The sequence below is a fragment of the Pongo abelii genome, chromosome 11, assembly GCF_028885655.2.
Source record: "Pongo abelii isolate AG06213 chromosome 11, NHGRI_mPonAbe1-v2.0_pri, whole genome shotgun sequence".
NCBI classification, from domain to species: Eukaryota; Metazoa; Chordata; class Mammalia; order Primates; family Hominidae; genus Pongo; species Pongo abelii.
The window spans coordinates 89,454,053-89,475,197 of NC_071996.2; the positions used below are offsets into that span (position 1 = coordinate 89,454,053).

At 38.4% G+C, this 21,145-nt stretch overlaps 1 protein-coding gene across 2 annotated transcripts in view; it reads left to right on the forward strand.

Moving 5' to 3' along the window:
• The first annotated feature begins 474 nt into the window (after nucleotides 1–474).
• ITGAV (integrin subunit alpha V) overlaps nucleotides 475–21,145 on the forward strand; it is an 88,260-nt gene continuing 67,589 nt past the window's right edge. For both annotated transcript variants that reach the window (XM_024243312.2, XM_054549575.1), the window contains exons 1-2: nucleotides 475–659; nucleotides 12,391–12,521. In XM_024243312.2, the coding sequence (XP_024099080.2) occupies nucleotides 475–659; nucleotides 12,391–12,521 (316 nt within the window). The remainder of the gene's footprint in view (nucleotides 660–12,390; nucleotides 12,522–21,145) is intronic.

Consider the following 21,145-nt stretch of genomic DNA (forward strand, 5'->3'; position numbering starts at 1 on the left):
CCCAGGTCTCGGGACAGGCGGCCACTGCACTCACGGAAGTGCGCTGAGCTCTCCCCTGTAGAAGGGCGCCTCTCCTCCCCCACTTCCTCCTCCAGCTCCACGGCAGCCTCCCGGGCCGGCTCCTCCTCCTTCCAGGTCTCCTCCCAGTGCCGCCGCGGCTCTCAGGCCCGAGGTGCGGCGCTCACCCCGGCAGTCCCCAGCCTCAGACGCTGCGTGGAGCGGCGGAGCCGGAGGGAAGCAAGGGGCCGTCTGCGCTGCTGTCCCCGCCCCGCGCGCTCTGCGCCCCGCGTCCCTGGCGGTCGCTCCGAAGCTCAGCCCTCTTGCCTGCCCCGGAGCTGTCCCGGGTTAGCCGAGAAGAGAGCGGCCGGCAAGTTTGGGCGCGCGCAGGCGGCGGGCCGCGGGCACTGGGCGCCTCGGTGGGGCGGGGGGAGGTGGCTGCCGCTCCCGGCTTGGCGTCCCGCGCGCACTTCGACGATGGCTTCTCCGCCGCGGCGACGGCTGCGCCTCGGTCCCCGCGGCCTCCCGCTTCTTCTCTCGGGACTCCTGCTACCTCTGTGCCGCGCCTTCAACCTAGACGTGGACAGTCCTGCCGAGTACTCTGGCCCCGAGGGAAGTTACTTCGGCTTCGCGGTGGATTTCTTCGTGCCCAGCGCGTCTTCGTAAGTGGCCGCGCTTGAAACTGGAGCCGGCCCCCTCCCCCACCGCGCGCACCCACCCAGCGTTTCTCCATCGGGATTGATTTCCGAGAGATCCCGGCGTCTGTCTGTCTCACCCATCCTACCCCTCAGAGTGGTTTATATCCTGGGTGGAGGAAATATTTGGGGAAAGGAACTCCCTTTGGTACCCATCACCCAGTTACACCCCGCTCCTCACCTCTTAAAATTGGTTGGGGGCAGCGGGAGAGCTTTGAAGCAGACCTGTGCTTAAAAATCGGGGAAAGTGGGAAATCAACAAAGGCTGGTCTTGCCGGACTCCCCGCCTCCTGTGCCAATGCTGAAGATTTGGTCAATATCATCCCTGAACTTCTTTTTCTCCTCTACCAGTTAGGCTTCTTGGTAGCCTTTTTCTGCTTTACAGGCTTAACGCCCGTCCTTTTCAGTCTCCCTAAACAAGCCCTCCCCCACTCTTTCCGCCTCTGTCTGATTCTGTTTCTCCTCACTCCTTTTGCAGACATTCTGATGACTTAAAATGACCATACTGTCCTATTGAATTCATTGTGTCTTATCTCTGGGACTGTCAGACATTTGCACATTTGAGGTTGAACAGATGAATTGAATGTGTCATCTGTTCTTTTTATAGTGATTCACTATTTAGGTCATTGTTCAGAAGGAACAAGGGTGTTTGCTGAGTTTTCACTCACTGCAGGTCATTTGAATACTGCAGTATTTAATAATTCAGTTATGTTTTCAAGTTGCCAACGTTCCGCGTTGCAAGGGCCGTCAGGATTTCTAACAGTTATTGCCATTATTGTGTTAGAAATTGTCTCCGACTTTACTGAATGCTGACATCATTCTCACCACCCCACCCCCATGTTAGCGTTAGGAGTACTGTTCTAATGAGTGTTGACTGTTTTTTTTAATAATGTTTAAGTCTTGTTTTCAAGAGAGAAACTGTTCTTAGGGTGCCTTCTAAACGCTTAGACATTGTAACAACATATTTTTGTTTCCACATTTTCTGTATAAGATATCCCTTCGGGGTGAAATGGAGGATAATTTTGACGGTTAGTACGTGGATAGGACCATCTTCCACTACACACATGCCTAATTTGAGGGTCGTGTCAATGTTTTTCTATGACTGTTAGGACACTCAGCAGAATTTAGTCTTAGTGTTTTTCTGAATGTTACTGAGTATCATTCATTTTGGTAACAATCTTTGCAGCAATACATAGATTGGATGTAGTTAATGGAAACTTTGTTAGTGGAGACATTATTTTATGTAGCAAGCTTAGTTTTATTTGTTGTTAGCAGTTACAGTGCTTTCTGTGAGACCTGGAGCACAGATTTTCCAACATGATAAAAATAATCATTATTTAGGCAACATTTACCAATTTCACATTCCATTTAGTCATTTTAGTCAGCATTATCTTTTTATTTATTGTTTTTAACCACAGGGGTGAGTACCAAACGTTATCTTTAAACATTTTTGTTTCCAGATACTTTCAAGTGTATACCTTTATGAGACAGAACATTTTAGTTGCTCCCAAGGGTTCAATTTTATATATAATCTGTACAGAAATTCTAATGATTTTGAAAATATATGCCTTCAGTCAAAAATTAGCATTTAAATACTTCAGACCAGGCACGGTGGCTCACACCTGTAATCCCAGCACCTTGGGAGGCCAAGACGGGCAGATTGTCTGAGCTCAGGAATTTGAGACCAACCTGGGCAACATGGTGAAACCCCGTCACTACAAAAATATACAAAAATTAACTGGGCATGGTGTTGCACACCTGTAATCCCAGCTCTGCGGGAGGCTGAGATGAGAGGATTGCTTGGAAAGTTGAGGTTGCAGTGGAGATTGTGCCACCACACTCTGGCCTGGGCGACAGAGAGAGACTGTCTCAGAAACAAAAACAAACAATATCAAAAACAACAAACAACAACAACAACAAAATAAAGTTGATGGCAGTGTTTTACAAATGTTACTGTTAATTCTTCAGCAATGCTCTGAGTTTAGTGTAAGATAAATGAGAGGGTGATAAACTTTTAAGTTTTCTTTTTTTTTTTCCATGGAAAATGCAGTAATGTTGAACTGTTCATGATATTTGCTACTGCTGATTACAAGCCAGGGTGACTAATCTTTGGCCAGTCATTATAATCAATGAATATGTTATGACCTCACAGGTTTACATGACTTCATTCATAGACCTTTAATGATAAAGTAAAATTGAACTTGGGTTTGGTTTCATATAATACTTTGAAATATTCATCAGCAACTTTGTTACTGATAGACTAGAGAGCTCTAGGTATAGGTAACTTAAAAAATGGAAACCAACCTTGAGTTTTTTTTCTTTGTTTTTTTTAAACAAAACGTATATAAACAAAGATTTTTACTTAGCTTTTCAGATTTAACAAAAATTTATGTAAAATTATGCTGAATTTTCTAAAAGGGCACTTTAAATTTAACAAGCATTGGAATCCAAGGTACATGGGATGCCATTTCCAATATTACCAGTTGGATTTATTGTTATTTGGTATTACCATAAACTTTTAAAAGAAAAAAAGCCACATAATGAAAAAGTATTTGTCAATTCAAGAGCGCCTTTCTTCTGAGGGGAGAAGGATTCGTGAGGAGCAGTGGTTGTGACGTCCTCTCCTGTTGCTTTGTCCAGTTTTGGTGTCCACATACCTTGGGGAAGCTGTAGAATTATTTTACGCCTGATTTTTCTCTTTATAGAAAATTATTATTGAATTATCTGCATAGTTCATAGTTTTGTTGTGAAAATTAATGAATCAATATTTATTAAAGGGAAGGACAAAGTACTAAGCAAAATGTTAAGGCGGCCCCTCAAAAAATCACTCCAGAAATGAGTCAGGTTCGAAGTAAAAATTCACAAAAATAGTGATTTTCAAAATTATGAAAAATAAAACATTCGCATTCTGTTTTTTTTTTCTATAAGCATTTATTTATGCTATGTTGTAAAACACATAAAATTTAAAGATTGTATGCAGGCTAATAATTAAAGTCATACTTTTCTTGTGGAGACTAATTGGAAAAATTAAAAATTACATCCTAGGTTTAATTATAATGATGACATCTTATTTTGGTAAACATATTTTATAATTTGCTAAGCACTTATATCTCGTTTCATTCTATAGCCCACACCACCGGGGGGAAGTAAGGGGAAGCAGATATACTCATTCTTACAGATGAGGAGGAAACGGAGGCAGAACCGTTTGCAGTCTAGTTATTTGAGTAGGTTGGTGTGAGTAGAGGGTAAGGAAGGGAGGGATCTGAAGACAGGGTGTAAAATTCAAATCCCACTTTTTTTAATTCAAATATTGAATTTTTAAAGAAAATAACTGAACAATTTTAAAATTCATTCTTCAAATATATGTTATACAGTTCTCATTTTATGTATTTCTTTATTTTAAAATAATGCTATAATGAATAACACTGGATTCTTGCCTTTCCCCCCATTAAATGCTAATGGAGCCTTGTCTTAGTTGGCAATGTGTAGATGTGTGTGCCTTAGAAGCAGAAGGTCCTTCAATGGTTCTCAGTCCTAACTTCATGTTTGCAATATCTGGAAAGCCTTTTAAATAAAACTCTTGCCCTGGCTGTATCTTAAATCTAAAAGTAGATCTCTGACTTGATATTCCAGGGGCCTGGCCTGTGAATCATTTCTCGTTCACTGGCCTGTCTTAACTCAATTTGACTAAAAACTCTTCACCAAGAGATGTTAGTTGCACCTCTGTTTCTATTAATGGTGGCATCGTTTTCTCTGTCACCTTGGAAATACTTTCATATTCCTCCCTCTCATGTTCTATTTTTCTGTGTTTCTCCTACTTCACCACCTTAATATCAGTCAGTGATTAGTCAACAGGCAGAAGCTCCTAGAAATTCTTCCTTTTTAAGGTTTTCTTGATTCCATCTCTGCTTTCTACTCCTTATTTCAGTATAGTTATGACAAGCACAGTCAGTGGCACTCAGGTCCTCCCCCATCCCTCTGCCCATCATTTGGCTCTTAAACCTGCAGAACATCTTGTCTGTTTCTATTCATTTTATCTTTCTGTAACATCCTTTTTCATCCTGGTATTCTGTTGCAAAAAATTTCATAATAAAGCTTCCGTTGCCAGCAAGAAAGTCCAAACCGTTTAACGTGGATTAAGGTCACTTGCAATCTGTCCCAACCTGTGTGTATTTTTAAAACTATGAAGTTGGTACATGAGTCAGGTTCGAAGTAAAAATTCACAAAAATAGTGATTTTCAAAATTATGAAAAATAAAACATTCGCATTCTGTTTTTTTTTTCTATAAGCATTTATTTATGCTATGTTGTAAAACACATAAAATTTAAAGATTGTATGCAGGCTAATAATTAAAGTCATACTTTTCTTGTGGAGACTAATTGGAAAAATTAAAAATTTTTTACATGAGTACCATTTCTACTCTTACCATTTTAACTGTTTTCACAACACTTTACAAAATGATGCCAGCTCATTTTTTTATAAACTTCGGAGTAGCTCTGACTATATTGGTTGATTTTTCTCATCATAAATAATATACATGTATATTAAGGGACATAAAATTAGACTATAGTTTTGTTATTTAGAAAGCAAATCCTATATTGATTACTTCTGATTAAGGACATATAATGTTTTATAGAGCATTATGAAAGACAAGGGAAAATATGTGGAAATTGTAGTTACTGCTTCTGTTTTACATCATGTAGTTGTTGACTGGCATTTTTGTTTTTCTTTTGATTCAAAAAGCATTTTTTAAAAAATGAAAAGTTAATCTGAAACTGGAATTGTAGCTTTGAAATAACATTCGTACTATTTCATACACATTTATTTCTATATACATGTGTGATAGTTTTTCAGAAGTTCCTTTTGGTGAAGGCTCATTGGTCAACTCAGAGTCAGCTAAATTTATTAAACATGCTTTATCTTAGAAAGGTCAGTGCTGAAAGCAGACAAACAAGTTAGTTTATTTGGAGGGTTTGAAAAATGGACTTGTCATTGTTTGGCAGGTTGCCCCTCCTTGGTTGTCAAGGTCACATTCCGTGAATCAACTGCCCTTCAAGTACACTTTGGATGGGGAGTGCATCCAAAGGCCATCCTCCTGATTGGTTCCTCTGAGCCTCTTGTCTGTCTCCCTCTCACTGCCTCCTCTGATACCTCTCCCTCCCTGTCTCTCTCTCTTTTCTCTTTTTCTGTCTCTTGTCCTTCCTCTCTTTTTCCTTTCCTCTATCTCTTTTCCTCCTTTCCATCCATCTTTCTGTCCTCTCTCCCAAACTCAATCCTTTATATTTTAGCACTTCTTGGTATGGATGTAAGCCTTAATTTTGAAGTCCCAGAGAGTTATTTAATGGCAGTTTCCAGTCATTAAAAAAAAATGTTGAGGATGGGGATTCTGATTATGTTCTTGGACACACTTTTTGGAGGAAATGGAGTCTATCAGGAGAGAGTTGCAGGCATAGGAAATTAAGTCACTCAGCTTCAGATTTACACTGCTAATCAGTGAAAACTCTTGTCAACCTTGCCTCACCCGGTGTGTTCTCCCCACCTCTCCACCATTGATAAGAAATGTTTAAGCTGGCTTTTCTACCCTTCTTTCTCTTTTTCTCCTTCATTTGAGTTAATCACTTGACCACTAATGGCCCTTTGAAAAAACTGAGGAAAGAAAAGCCTTTTTAAAGACAGAATTTAAGTTTTACATTTTCTACTCTTTTAGGGAATAACTTATTAATGGCATCAGTTGTTTTCAGGACCAAGATGATAATTAAATCCCAAAATCTTCTATTTTCGTGGTGTTTCAGATTTTCTAAGTTTGCATTTATTTATTATCACCTTCAGAAAATTTCTTTTTAAAGTAATTACAGTGGGCATTGTTATCTCCATTCAATAGAAAAGGGAACAGAGATTCAAAGTTACTCCTTCAATTGATTTGCAGTGTTTGTAAATTTTAATTCCAAAGTGTTTCCATTAGATAGTGCTGCTTAGATCACAAACTTTTTTTTCTGGTCTGTCAGTTCTCTTACCCTAATTAAGCTGTTGTACACATTCATTAGTCATTCTTAGATGAAATTCAAGTAACAATGATTTTTATGGAGTGTTTTATTAACTTTGTTTTTTGTAGTATGTGTTGTTTTTTTTTTTTCTTTTTTTGAGTTGGAGTCTCGCTCTGTTGCCCAGGCTAGAGTGCAGTGGCACGATCTTGGCTTGCTGCAAACTTTGCCTCCTGGATTCAAGCAATTTCTGGCTAACTTTTGTATTTTTAGTAGAGATGGGGTTTCACCATGTTGGCCGGGCTGGTTTTGAACTCCTGACCTCAAGTGAGCCGCCTGCCTTGGCCTCCCAAAGTGCTAGGATTACAGGCATGAGCCACCGTGCCTGGCCTGTGTTGCTTTTTATTCCTTAATTTTTTTATGTAGCATCTTTTATCGCCTTGTACCCAGTTTTCTATGCAAGTATTTCTTTTTCACTACACAACTTCCTCGTAAGACTTTAACATATGTCTAAGGTCATTTTACTTTCATTGTTCTCTTCAAAAAACTTAAATATCTTAATGATAACTTTAATATTGAGATGGCATTTTGGATGAAAAACTTCATCAGCTTTTTTCCCTCACAAATTTAGCATGTAGATATTGACACATTTCCTTTTATATTATTCTGCCATTTCTTAGCATTTCACCAGTATGCAAGTCTGCACATGAAGGTATGCTTAGGAAAACTTAATGAACATCCATATTTGTACACCTGATTACCATCATTTCATGCCTGTAATGTGCAGATAGCCTGATGAAAAGCAACAGGCTTGTTCCTGTTCTTATCCAAGGAACTCAAGCTATGTGCTGCCAATAGAGTGGTGTTCTCATTCTAAGAACTCTCCTACTGGGCTCTTTTTCTCTGTCTTTGTTGAAGGCCTTCTCCTAATAACTTCCGAGCTCTCTCTGTCTTATAGTGCCAAGTAAAGAAAGTATCTGAAACCCAAAATTAAGTAGAGATGTTACATAAGGAAATTGTTTTAAGGATAATTTAAAGAATTGGATGTTTAATAGAGAATACTTTCTGCATTTTTGAGGGGTTCAGACATAGTGGAAATGACTTATTTATATATGGATACTTTAAGATTGAGACATAGCTATTGAATTTACTTTGCTACTCCACTGTCCATTTAAACTTTCCTTGAGTTCTTATAATGTGGCAGGCGCAAAAGATGAATTAGAGTACCCTACATTCAAAGAAGCAATTTATCATAAGATAGGCAGAATAGTTTTGACCAAAAAGTTATAAAATATATTGTAAGACAGGGGTCCCCAACCCTCGGGCCATGGACCAGTACCAGTCCATAGCCTGTTAGGGACCATGCTGCACAGCAGGAAGTGAGCAGCAGGAGAGTGAGCATTACCACCTGAGCTCTGTCTCCTGTCAGATCAGCGGTGGCATTAGATTCTCATAGGAGCAAACCCTATTGTGTGAACCCTGCTGTGAAGTGTGCATGCAAGGGATCTAGGTTACATGCTTCTTATGAGAACCTAATGCCTGATGATCCGAGTTGGACAGTTTCATCCCGAAAGCATCCTCCTCTATGTCCAGGGAAGAAAAGGTTGGGGACCACTGCTGTGAGCTACTATTTGAAGACAACCCAGAAGTGATTTTTGCTTGTAGGTTTCCAGGCAAAGCTTGAGAAACAGTTCTCCTATCCTGATGTAGAACCTGGTATTATCTACAACACTAAGAACGTGTACATACCTGTGCTTGTATTACTCTCATTAGGACTACTGTGGCAATGTCCCAAGCAAGCACTATTCAAGATATTGACCCTGAAAAGCAAACTTACCTGAACTGTTCTTTTGTTCTAGTATGCGCTCAAAAATCATTTAATTCTGATGAAAAGGGCTAGTTGTGTGATTTTGGGGTCAAATTTTAGACCTGTAGAAAAAAAATTGTATATATAATAAATTTACATGTTATAATTTACACACACACACACACACACACACCCACACACACACACAGAGTTTCACTGTGTTAACCAACTCTGCTCTAGAAAAAGAACCGATGGGGTTTTGATGACGAGCTACTCTCTTAGTCATGGGAGGTGGGGATTCTCTTACTTATAGCCTTTTTTTTTTTTTTTTGAGACAGAGGTTTCCTCTGTTGCCCAGGCTGGACTGCAGTGGCGCAATCTTGGCTCACTGCAACCTCCACCTCCCAGGTTCAAGTGATTCTCCTGCCTCAGCCTTCCGAGTAGCTGGGATTACAGGCTCATGCCACCAAGCCTGGCTAATTTTTTATATTTTTAGTAGAGATGGGGTTTTGCCATGTTGGTCTCAAACTCCTGACCTCAAGTGATCTGTCCGCCTCAGCCGCCCAAAGTGTTGGGATTACAGGCATGAGCCACTGTGCCCAACCTGTTTTTTTCTTATGAAAGATTTTTGCTGAATGAAAACTAAGTTATTTTCTACCCAGAATCATTTTGCCGTGATGGGAGAGAGCCAACATTGGTGTTTTACTGATGCCAAATATGACTGCATGAAGCTCTATTAAACAGGGCGTGGTTTGGTTGGGAGTTACATCTTTATTTTGAATTTGTGGATTTTTAAGATAAGTGTCAGAAAGCAGGATTCTTTGTAACCCTGCAATTCGTACAGCCAGCTTTTGTCTAGTGTAGATGAGATTTGGCAGCTGCTACCCAGAATAAGAAATTGATTTTAAAAGTTCAAGTGAATGCATTCCATCTTTAAGATGTACATTCGTTCTAATTTCACAAAAAGGTGAAAAGCAATTGTAAATGTTTCCTTTGCCAGAATAATTTAAGTGACTTAGTATTTAATGAAACAAAATTATTATGGTGATAGCATTTTAGGACTGTTTTTGTCTGCCTGTATCCTGTTTTATTTCCTCTTATATTTCAATCAGTTTCTTGAGAAGAAAGACGAAAATCTTTTTTACTTTATCTTCTTTCTCTTCTTGACTCCTAAATGTTGTTGTCCCTGAGAACTCACTCATTGCCCCTCTTCTTTCGACGCTTCCCCTGGCTGAATAACCCCATCTGTGTTCTGATACAGCGTACTGTCTCAGGCAGGGCTTCAGACTACAACTGGATGACTCACAGATATCTCAAACAAACATATTAATAATTGAATTCATGGTTTTCTGTAAATACTAATTTTATTTTATTTCCTGAGACAGGGACTCATTGTTTCACCCAGGCTGTTTGCTTACTTTGTAGCACTTGTAATCACAGCTCACTGCAGCCTCAACCTCCTGGGCTCAAGCCATCCTCCTGTCTCAGGACACCAGCTCCACCCCCAAAGTTGGGACCACAGGCGCATGCCACCACACCTGGTGAATTATTTTATTCTTTGTAGAGATGGGGGTCTTACTATGTTGCCTAGGCTAGTCTTGAACTCCTGTAAGTACTTAATCTGCCTTCTGCTTCTCTGCTCTCTAGGCTTTTCTCCCATCAATGCACTCAAGAAGGAAACCTAGGTGGCATTCTTGAATGTCTTTTCTCTCATATTCAGGCCTCCAGCAATTGCTGTTCTACTCCAGATGTTTTTTTTCCATCTGTCACCTATCTTTCCACCCACCCTCCTGCTGCAGATCACACTCACCTGCTCCCTGAGCTGCGGCCAGTCCTTTGCTTTCCTTGTTCCATTTTTTTCTCCCTCTCCCTTAATGCTTTCCCCATAAGGCATAACATTTAGTTTTCTTTAGTAGATGATTTCATTCTTCTCCTTAAAAAACTCAGTGGCTTCAAATGAACCTTGGGATAAAATACAAAGTTTAACCATGGCCAAAAGGCCCTGTTTGACTTAGTTATTGCCAGGTTCCTTGACCTTATCTTGTGCCACTCCTGGCTTGCCCTCTCCTTCAGCCATAGCTCCTGGAGATTCAATTCTTTCTTGCCAGGGTCTTTCTACCTCTGCCTCACGTATTTCCTCCATCTCTTCATTCCACTTCCCTCATCCCCACCCCCCACTCCCCTCCATCCTCCATACACAAATGCTCCTAGACACCCTCCTTCTGATCCTGTACATCTTAATGTTGTGGTGAGTTCCTTAGAAGTAACTTCTCTGTCTACTTTATCTAAAAGAGAACTTTCTTCCCCATTCTTTAAAGATGATTTCCTGAGAGAGATTTCCCTTTACCTAGAGGAAATCTTTCCCCTCTCATCCTTAGAGATAACTGGTCTGTCTAAAGAAGGTCTCCTGTCTCTATTCCCAAAAATCTCTGTCAGCTAATTGTTTGCTTGCTTGGTAGGACTTGTAATAGTAATTTATTTGTTGGCTAGTTTCTTGCCTCTAAGGGAATGTAAGCTAAATTCCTCCATTAAGAGCAGGAACCAGCTGAGCACAGTGGCTCACACCTGTAATCCCAGCACTTTGGGAGGCCAAGGCAGGCAGATCATCTGAGGTCAGGAGTTCGAGACCAGCCTCACCAACACGGTGAAACCCCGTCTCTACTAAAAATACAAAAATTAGCCAGGCATGGTGGTGGGTGGCTGTAATCACAGTTACTCAGGAGGCTGAGGCAGGAGAATCGCTTGAACCGGGGAGGCAGAGGATACGGTGAGCCAAGATCATGCCATTGCATTCTAGCCTGGGTGACAAGAGCAAGACTCTGTCTCAAAAAAAAAAAAAAAAAAAAAAGGCAGGAACCAAGGTTGTTTTATTCATCTGGTATCTCTAGCACTTAGGACCTTGCTTTATGTAGAGGAAACACTAATTCATACCTATTATGAATGAATAGAAAACAACAAAAAAAGATCTCTAGAATTAAAAATTTTACTCCTGATTATTGTGCCTTCGGTTTATTTTACCTTAATGACAAAGAAATTGAATAGTGGTCCTAATCTTTGACCAATAATTGATTAGATTAATCTTGTGATAAGAAATTTTTTATTAAATAGTCAACTATTAAAAAAATTAAGCCTAGGCAATGTAGCGAGACCCCACCCCTACAAAAAATTTAAAAAAAAATTAGCTGAGAATGGTGGCATATGCCTGTAGTTCTACCTACTCAGGAGGCTGAGGTAGGAGGATCGCTTGAGCCAGGAGTTGGAGGTTGCAGTGAGTTATGATTGTGCCACTGCACTCTAGCCTGGGTGACAAAGCAAAACCCTGTCTCTTAAAAAAAAAAAAGAATAAAATAAAAATTACAGCAATATTTCTAATGCAGGATAATTTTTCTAAATGGGAAAATAGTAATATTTATAATTATACTTTGGAATAATTTACTTAGAATATATTTATATTTTTTTGCTCAACATTCAGAATATAGAAAATGCATAGTAATTCTCTCTCATACACACACACACGCACACACACACACACACACACACACACACCAGAACACCAAAACAAAACTTTCCTGCCTCTAGGCAGCATACATTTTTAACAGCTTTACTTAGATATGTGCCATACAATAAACTGCACATATTTAAAGTGTATGATTGACCTGCATAAATTCCTAAGTGAATGTAACCCTGAACTTGCCTTATAAAGTTATCAGGAAAAATAAACTATATCAAATAATGTATGCATGCAAGACAGTACCAAATGAATAATGAAGATTATGCCCTCAGTGAATAGCAAATGGTTTTAAAAAATATTTGTAGATAATATCAAGAGAATGATTGCTCCTCATAAATCAGAAGATATTGCTTACGCTTTGTTTCATTTAAACTTTGGTCTGCCCCTTTTGTATTTTAGCCGGATGTTTCTTCTCGTGGGAGCTCCCAAAGCAAACACCACCCAGCCTGGGATTGTGGAAGGAGGGCAAGTCCTCAAATGTGACTGGTCTTCTACCCGCCGGTGCCAGCCAATTGAATTTGATGCAACAGGTAAATATTGACGCATGATTTTCTTTTCATTGATTTCATTTGATTTTTTCTTTTTGCAATTGGTTTATTTTAAATGTAGCCATTTAATACAATAACATAGATAAGCACCTCAGCTCCACAGGGAAAATTATATGAAGACAAATGATTTATTATATGATTTTTTCCTACAATTTTTGTGGTAGATGAAAGTATTAAAAGTACGTTGTGTTTCCATTGGTTCAGATGTCTCCTGCCGTAAACTGATAGGATCAACCCACAGAAATTTGGGGTAAACCTGTTAGGATGTTTTTGTACCTTTTCTGAGAATAGGGAGCTCATAGGCACAGAAAGGCATTCTGCTGCTTCTCTGTCAACCAAATTGAAGCATGACTCACTGATTATTGTAGAAGATCAAATCTCTGATCATGAATATATCCAAGGATTGGGCTGTGCTATAAAAAGCAGTTGAGGAGGCTGGGCATAGTGGCTCACGCCTGTAATCCCAGCACTTTGGGAGGCTGAGGCGGGCAAATCATGAGGTCAGGAGTTCCGGACCAGTCTGACCAACATGGTGAAACCCCATCTCTACTAAAAATACAAAAATTTGCTGGGCGTGGTGGCACACATCTGTAATCCCAGCTACTTAGGAGGCTGAGGCAGGAGAATCTCTTGAACCTGGGAGGTGGAGGTTGCAGTGAGCTGAGATTGCACCACTGCACTCTAGCCTGGGTGACAGAGGGAGACTCCATCTTAAAAAAAAGAAAAAAAAAGAAAGCGGTGGAGGAATCTTTTGCATTCAGGTAGACTTAGGTGACGTAAACAACACTTATCAAGACTTTATTGGGAAAATTATGTTTTATGGTTCTGACAACAGGAGAATTTTATCTTAGGGATAATTTTCAGTGTCAGGATTGTGGTAGCAAGGAGAAAAATAGCATGTGTAAGATGAGAAATAAGTTTTACATTTTTGTCAGTGAAATAAAATATGCAGAATTCTGTATACATTTATATTGGTATATTTATATATATTTGTGAAATCTTAGATAATCCTTAAGGAAATAGTGTGACATTCTTCTAGTACGATAGTCTTACGAAATTTTTTATTGATTCTGATTTGCTGGCTTTGACAGAGTGCTTTAAGATAAACCTGCACAAAATTAATCCTTTTTTCCATATTGTTATTTCCTGCCAGTACTAAAATATATTGATTCTGGGAAATATATCAGTGAAACAGGAATCATGATGTGGACTATTCCATTTGACATTGTGATCAGTGCCAAAATGATCGTTAGTCATTAAGCCAGCTGTTAATGGGAACCAGATCACATGCACACGTTTTCAGGGTTTTTTTTCCATTTGAAATTATCTACATTAAACTCTGTTGTTGTATTTTTCCATATATGGCTAATACTTGGAAAACTCCAAGAGTTTGTAAAAAGGCCCAATTTTACCATAAATGGAGAAATACCTGTGACTCAGAATATGATAGTTTTAGGGCATTTATTGTCTAACAAAATATGAGAACTAATAAAAGGAAACCACAGTTTGGATTTTGATAGGTCAAACTGTTCAGATGTTTCTGTACTTAACACCATAGGTTTTTGTGTATTGCAAGATAATTTATTGCTTCAGGTAATTCTTTGTTTATTGAAAATAATATATGCACATGGTAAAACAAATTTTAAACAGTCTCAAAGGGTGTACAATGAAACATACAACTCACATCAGTCTTCTCAAAAGCAATCACTTTTTTTTTTCTTTTTGAGATAGGGTCTTGCTCTGTCACTCGGGCTGGAGTGCAGTGATGTGATCACAGCTCATTGCAGCCTCCACCTCCCAGGCTCAAGAGATCTTCCCACTTCAGCCCCACGAGGAGTTGGGACTACAAAGGTGTGCCACCAGCCTGGCTAGTTTTTATGTTTTTTTTTTTTTTAAAAGAGATGGGGTTTTGCCATATTGCCCAGGCTGGTCTCAAAACATCTGGGCTCAAACAGTCTGCCCCCCTCAGTCTCCCGAAATCCTGAGACTACAGGTGTGGCCCACTGTGCCCAGCCTGAGGCAATTACTCTTAACAATTTCTTTTATCCTTCTATAATTTTCTTATTTCTGTATATGTATGCATCCTTGGAAAAAGGCAACTCAAAAATCTGATGCCTTCCTGCACTGTTCTAACAATAGAAATCTCTTGTAGATCTTTCCTTATTGGCATATGAATTTACCTCATTTTTTGTAAATCACTGATACTATTCTATTGTATATGTGTACTTAATTTTCTTAAATTATATTTTCTACTAGTGGATACTTCGGTTATTTCCAGTCTTTTATTATGAACACTGCTGTAGTGAAAATGCTATACACAAGTATTTGTACAAATATGTGAATATATCTGTATGATAAAGGAGATTTTTGGATCAAAATGTATGTATACTTAAAGTTTTGTTAGGTATTATGTACTTTCCCTCACAGAAGTTTACACCCCTCCAGTTATGTTTTGAAACCCATGGCAACCTAATTTATTACCGTATTTTTAAATCTTTGTCAGTTTTATAGGAGGAAATAGTATCTGTTATGTTAATTTGCATTTCTTTAATTAACAGTAAGACTGAGCGTCTTCATATTTGTTTGTAAGCCTTCAGTATCCCTTTTCCTGTGAGCTACTTTTAGTATATTTGCACATATTTTCTGTTAATTTGTGATTTTTAAAAAATGAATCTCAGTTTATGGCACTCCATCCTTTCAGTGTTTAGGCCAGAATCTGGAGCCATGTTTGATATTGAATCTGTCAGTAGGTCAAAATTTAACTGCTTCTTATCAGTCCACTGCTAATATCCTGGTCCAAGCCACCACTGTCTCCCACCTGGACTATTGCCCTAGATTTTTGAATTGGGGCACTGCCAGGAACGAGATGGCACACTTAAATTGGGGTAATTTGACTATTTACAGAGGACTGTGCAGGTACCTGGGGATTGATCGTATATCAGCACTAGTTAAAATGTGACCTCTAGGCCTGAAGGCAGCGATTACCAGAATCTGAAGACAGAATACTAGGTGTAGAGAGCCACGTGACAGGAGCTGTGGCTTTTTTCAGAGGGCAGGAGCCAGCCCAAAATGACCAGGGGATTAAAACAATGAGCTCACTCTGCTTCCTCCCTTTGATTCTCTGTGCTGTGCTGTGTCTCATAAACAGTAGGCACATTCCCACCTCACCCTTGCCTAGGCTGTGTTTCCTGCCTGGAACATTCTTTCCCTAAATATCCACTGAGTATCTGCTTCACCATCGTTTTGAGAATTGCTCAAATATTATCTTCTCAGTGATGACCATCTTATTTAAAATTCCAACTCCCCCTTCTCACCTTGTATTTCCATCCTCTTTATTTTTCCCAGTAATGCTTACATTGTTATATGTTATTTATTTGTTTTTAGTGAATGTCTCTTTCCCTCAATTAGAATGTAAGTTCCATGAGGACGGTTTTTTATCTTTGTTCATTGCTGAAACTCCAGGGCCTAGAACATTGTCTGGTGCCCAGCACAAGTTAGTGCTGAATAAATTGAAGAGATGAATGTACGATAAGAGGTTTTTGTATAGTAAGGAAATAACTAAAGTCCTTTAGTTGTCGTAGATGTACATATATATATAAATATATTTATATATAATACATATATTCTTATGTATATGTATATCTTTTGTCCCTGTTTATGATATTTCTGTAATCCTCTTGTATAACTTCTGAGACCTCCCCAGTGGAAAAAAAATTAAGACTTCAGTTTTTTACATTAGTATTTTTATTCAAATTGTGTTTATTTGAATGTAAGAGGACAACATAGATTTAAATAATCCAGTCAAGAAAATGTATATCTAAAACAGCCACATTAAACTATATGGTATTGAGTTTCAAGGAAGAAATGCTTATAGCTTATCGCATCCTGCTAAACTTCCTTTATGTCACTCTCCCAAGGAACTCTTCATCCCATCTTAGCCCAAACATATAAGCATCCCTACAATACAAATGTCTTCTCTCTTTTATTATCTCAAGGGAGACAGAAGCTGAGCAGATATATGGGGTTTCTGAAGGTAGCCTCCCTGGGGCTCAAACCCTGGTTCTGCCAGTTACCAGCTGTTGATGTTGCATGGGTTACTGTTAGGTTACCCTCATCTCCCTAGTGCAGTATTCTCATCAACCTGCTCCATGGGTGTGGATTGCACCGCATGAGTTAACTTACATATAGGTGAAGACTTTTAAAGTGCTTAGGACAGGGATTGGCATGTTGAAATGGCTCAGTAAACATGAGCTGTTTCATGTTGCTATTCCTCCCTTTTGCCTTCTTATAGACCCTCCCTATTTCTTCATTTGCTTCTGTATCCCTGCTGCATTCTCCCTTTTCCTTTCTTCCCCAACTTCGAAGTATGTTTAAAGTTTTTTTTACCTGAAAAACTAATGAAAAACTGTTTTCCCTTGAACATGTATCTTTTCTTAGTCACATCTTTCTCTCTTCTTTCCTTTACATCCATGATTTTTGAATACATATTGTGTCTTCATCACTTGCCATGCTTCAACCCAATAGAATCACTGTTGGGTTGTGGCACCGACCCAACCCAGCAGTGATTCTAACTACGATTGTTGACAGCAGCCTATTTGCCAGCTTCAGTGGATGTTTATGGTCCCTCATCTTTTTGGAATGCTCTTTTACAATTCACCCCATTGGCCATTCCCTCCTTAAAGTTTCTGCTCTTTGTCTGCTTGAAATGATCACATCCTTTTATCCCTCCTAAACTTCTTGATACTATTGTGGACTTTCGTCTTTGACTCTTTTTCATCACTCCATTATTTGTTAAACCTCATGGTGTCATGAAAAGGAATAGGCCTTGTAGTTAGACAGACATGGGCTCAAATCTAGCCTCTGTCGTTTTTTCTAACATTACCTTGGGAAAATTACCTGCCATTCTACATTGTATAATACATTCCAGGGGTGATCACGAAGAGTATAAATTGGTTAGTTTATTTACTTTATTGTGTTTCTGAGCCCAGAACAGATTTTAGTGCTTAAAAGTGCCGTGTCCTCATGTTTTTAATATTGAGGAAATAATTTAGTTTATGAAATAGTCTCAGGAAAATTAGCTGTAATTATATGATGTGGGAGATATTACAACACTTTGTCATTATTCACATTTTTTTAAACTTCTGGGAAGACCTTTGGTATGCCCATGTGACTTTTCTGGCCCATAAACCATGAGCAGAATTGTGTCATTTCTGGGTGGCAGGGTTTAAGAGCTGGGGCATTATTCTGCCCCTTCCCAGATGTCACAGGGAGTAGTGATAGTTGAAATGGTAGAACTTCTGTCAACCTGAGGCCTGTGGTAAAGAAGACATAAAGCTTAGACTCTTACTCATATGTGTGTGTACAAAAAAAATCTATTGTTATTTTTAACTACTTGAGATTTGGGGGATGCTTGTTACTATAGCATAATGGGAACTAAACTGAATAACACATATAGGGATATTAAAATGGAATATTATCAATAATCATCTGCTGGAAAATGGTTATTAAAACCGCTTTCTATTCTGCATGCCAGTTTGATCTTCCTTTAAGTTTCTAGTCTGACTTACTGAGTATCTGAGTGACTAAATGACTAGGTATCATTGCTTATGCTAAAAATGGCCCCTGATGTTAAGTTGCATTTGGATTGGGAGAAACTATAAATAGACTAAGTACCTGATAGGGATATCATAGCTTTGGGGTTCCTTGAGTATAGTGACTTAAAACTGGCATGTGTTTTGTGGCGGCTCTGGAAGCTATGGCTATGGAGTTGTTACAAAAGATACCATTTCTGTGGGGGCAAGAGGCTTTGAAGCCAGAATGACTCCTGTGTCTACCAGGTTTCGTTTCTTCATATCTGAGCCGTCACCTGGCGGGGCAAAGAGAAGTACTTTGGACAGCTGGGTGGACAGCTGTATAGGAAAGTTCATGTAAGGATTCTCACCAAAGAGGGTATGTCTGGTTCTGTCCTGCTGGAAAGCTGTGGTTCTGTCCTACATCCTTGTAAATAGATTGGTGCTTCATATGGCCTTTGATAGTTTTGTGAGTTTGAAAGTTTAGTTGAGCCTTAGGAAGCCCCAGATGATTGTTGCATCAACATTTGAAGTTTGTAATTGTATGAAATACTCTAGGCTGGTTGCTGCATAGTCTGTTTCTCCTTTGAAAAAATAGAATAGTAACTGTATTCCTTCCTACAAAAAAGAACAAACCTCAGCTAGCTCTAGAATCACAATAAAAATTTTACAGTAAAGTGCTTGGAGATACTATAAATGCTTGGCATTAAGTAATATTTTGTAAAATGGTCCTTTCTTCTCCCATTCACCTTTTAGGTCAGGTTCTGCCATACTGATAGTCTTAGTGCACTGAGTCTTAGTGCACTGAGTACAGTTCTCTTTCTTTATTAAGCTGAATTTTTTCGTTGATTTTTTTTTTCTTACTGATGTTATAGTATGTTTGTTTTCCTGAGTAGACTATAAGCTATCTAAAGGCAGGGAACACTTTTATTTCCACTCACCATTTATTCCACTTCCATATGGTGGGTTGCCTGTGTGTATGTTCCATGCAAGTTTTGGGCTCTTCATGAAAAGTAATAGAAATAGACTCTAGCTAAATTTAACAGAACAAGAATTTATTGGAAGGATGTTGATAACTTAACCGTTATCTGAAAAAATAAGCAGGAACCAAGAGAAGCTAACAAAAGAACAACTAGTGGATTTTATTGTTGCTGGAACTGCTATTGCTGAATGTGGAATAGCACCATGAGAATAATTTCTTATCCATCATACCTCTTTGCATCATTTTCTAGAGATTTAAAACTTTTATAGTAGTGTCTGTTTGGGTGAGTCTGAGTCTCATATCTGTGAAAGACCTGGAAAGCCTGTCTTATCTTGCACAACTAAGAAGATTATGAGCTTGTAGAGGGAACTAAAAGGTATAGGATTAAAAGGGTGCCTTTTTCTCCTTTTGACTGGAAAACAGGGTAATAGGAAGGAAACATCCCCCTTTTTATCTGATGGGCTAATTAGTAATTCATGAACTAATTTTACTTTGTGTTTACCAGTGAGGTCCCTGGATATTAGATAGTATATCATTTATTAAAAGGCTATTTAACTGTTGCTTGCCACATGCATTAAGACATACACTAGTAGCTAATTAAGAAAATCTGGATTTTGCTTTTAAGGTATCATAACACAACTTTCTTAGCTTTTAAAGAAGACAGATGGACACTTTAGATGTGCTTTCCTATCCTGTAACATGATTTTGGTGGTTTGAGTTGGGGGTAAGAGAGAGGCTTTCAAAAATATATTTGAGAGATCAGTCTAAAAGTTATTTTACTGTAATTCTGAAAAGCAGACATAAATAGATTCATACCAAAATAAAGGAGGCATAACTGGAAAGTATCTAACTTTGCCTGGGGACTTTGAAGAAGGCTTCCTAGATTAGTTGGTGACATTTGAGCTAGCTAATGAAAAATGAGATGAAATTCCTTAGATGTCGAAGAGGGTTCCAGCTTGAGAAAACAGTATGTGTATGCTTAGTAAAAGAAGTTAGTGAATGATAATCAAGTAATTCCATGTGCCCTACATATATGTATATGTATGTGGGCATAAGGGTTATACGTGTGTGGTGGTGGGGTTATGGTGTTGAGGGCATGATGAGGAATAAAACTGAAAGTAGCTGAGGAAAGATATAAATGAGTTTTTAAAAACATACTCTAAAGGTCTAGCCAAATAAATTTACCATTAAATCTTAATGCATATAGAGTATTATATTAGAGATAGAAGGATCTAGAGCTCCATAGGGACATCTTGGACTCCTGGTTCCTTGTAGATTTCACATGAACATTGCAGATGAACTAATACTTTCAGTACGCATTTTATTAATTTTCCTAGTCGCTTTTTTGGTAAAATGATAGACGTTACATGAAATAATGAATATTATATACATATATTCAAAATATTATAGACATGACTTTAAAAAATGTGGAGTTTCATGATACAAAGTTTAATTTAGTAGAAGGTACAATCCAGGATAGAAAAGTTACTCACCGCTTTGATTTTTGAATAATATTTATGCTTTAGTGAGCCTTCAGGAGTAAAAGGAAACCTTAGTCCAAAATTTAGATTTGCAAAATTTATCTCCAACATGTGCTACCTTGTTAATTTTCTTTCAAGATCTTGACTCTGGCTTGTCATCTTTATTCTTCTTTTTCCCCCAGATTTGCTTGATAGAATGTATAAACAAAGCCACAACTAAGATGTTTTAAAAAGTTTCTTATTTTATATGTTTATGCAGTGATTGAAATATTACAACTTGCTTTTGAAATAGCAGTTGCCCTCTTGGATTTGTAAACCTTTTCATCCAGTGACTCTTCATAATTTATAGATTTTAAGCAAGGTCTGCATAATGACGGAATAGTTTTTTTCCCCTAAATTGAAAGAATAATGTGAACTTTGATATGTTGTGGAATTAGTGAAAATGAAACAGTTATTTTGGGTATGATTTCTTTGTTTTAGTCTAAGATGATTGATAGGTAGAAAATTCACAAGTGGATGATTTAGTTTAGGGATTAATGATCTATGTATTTTCAGTAGTAAAGTTATTCCAAA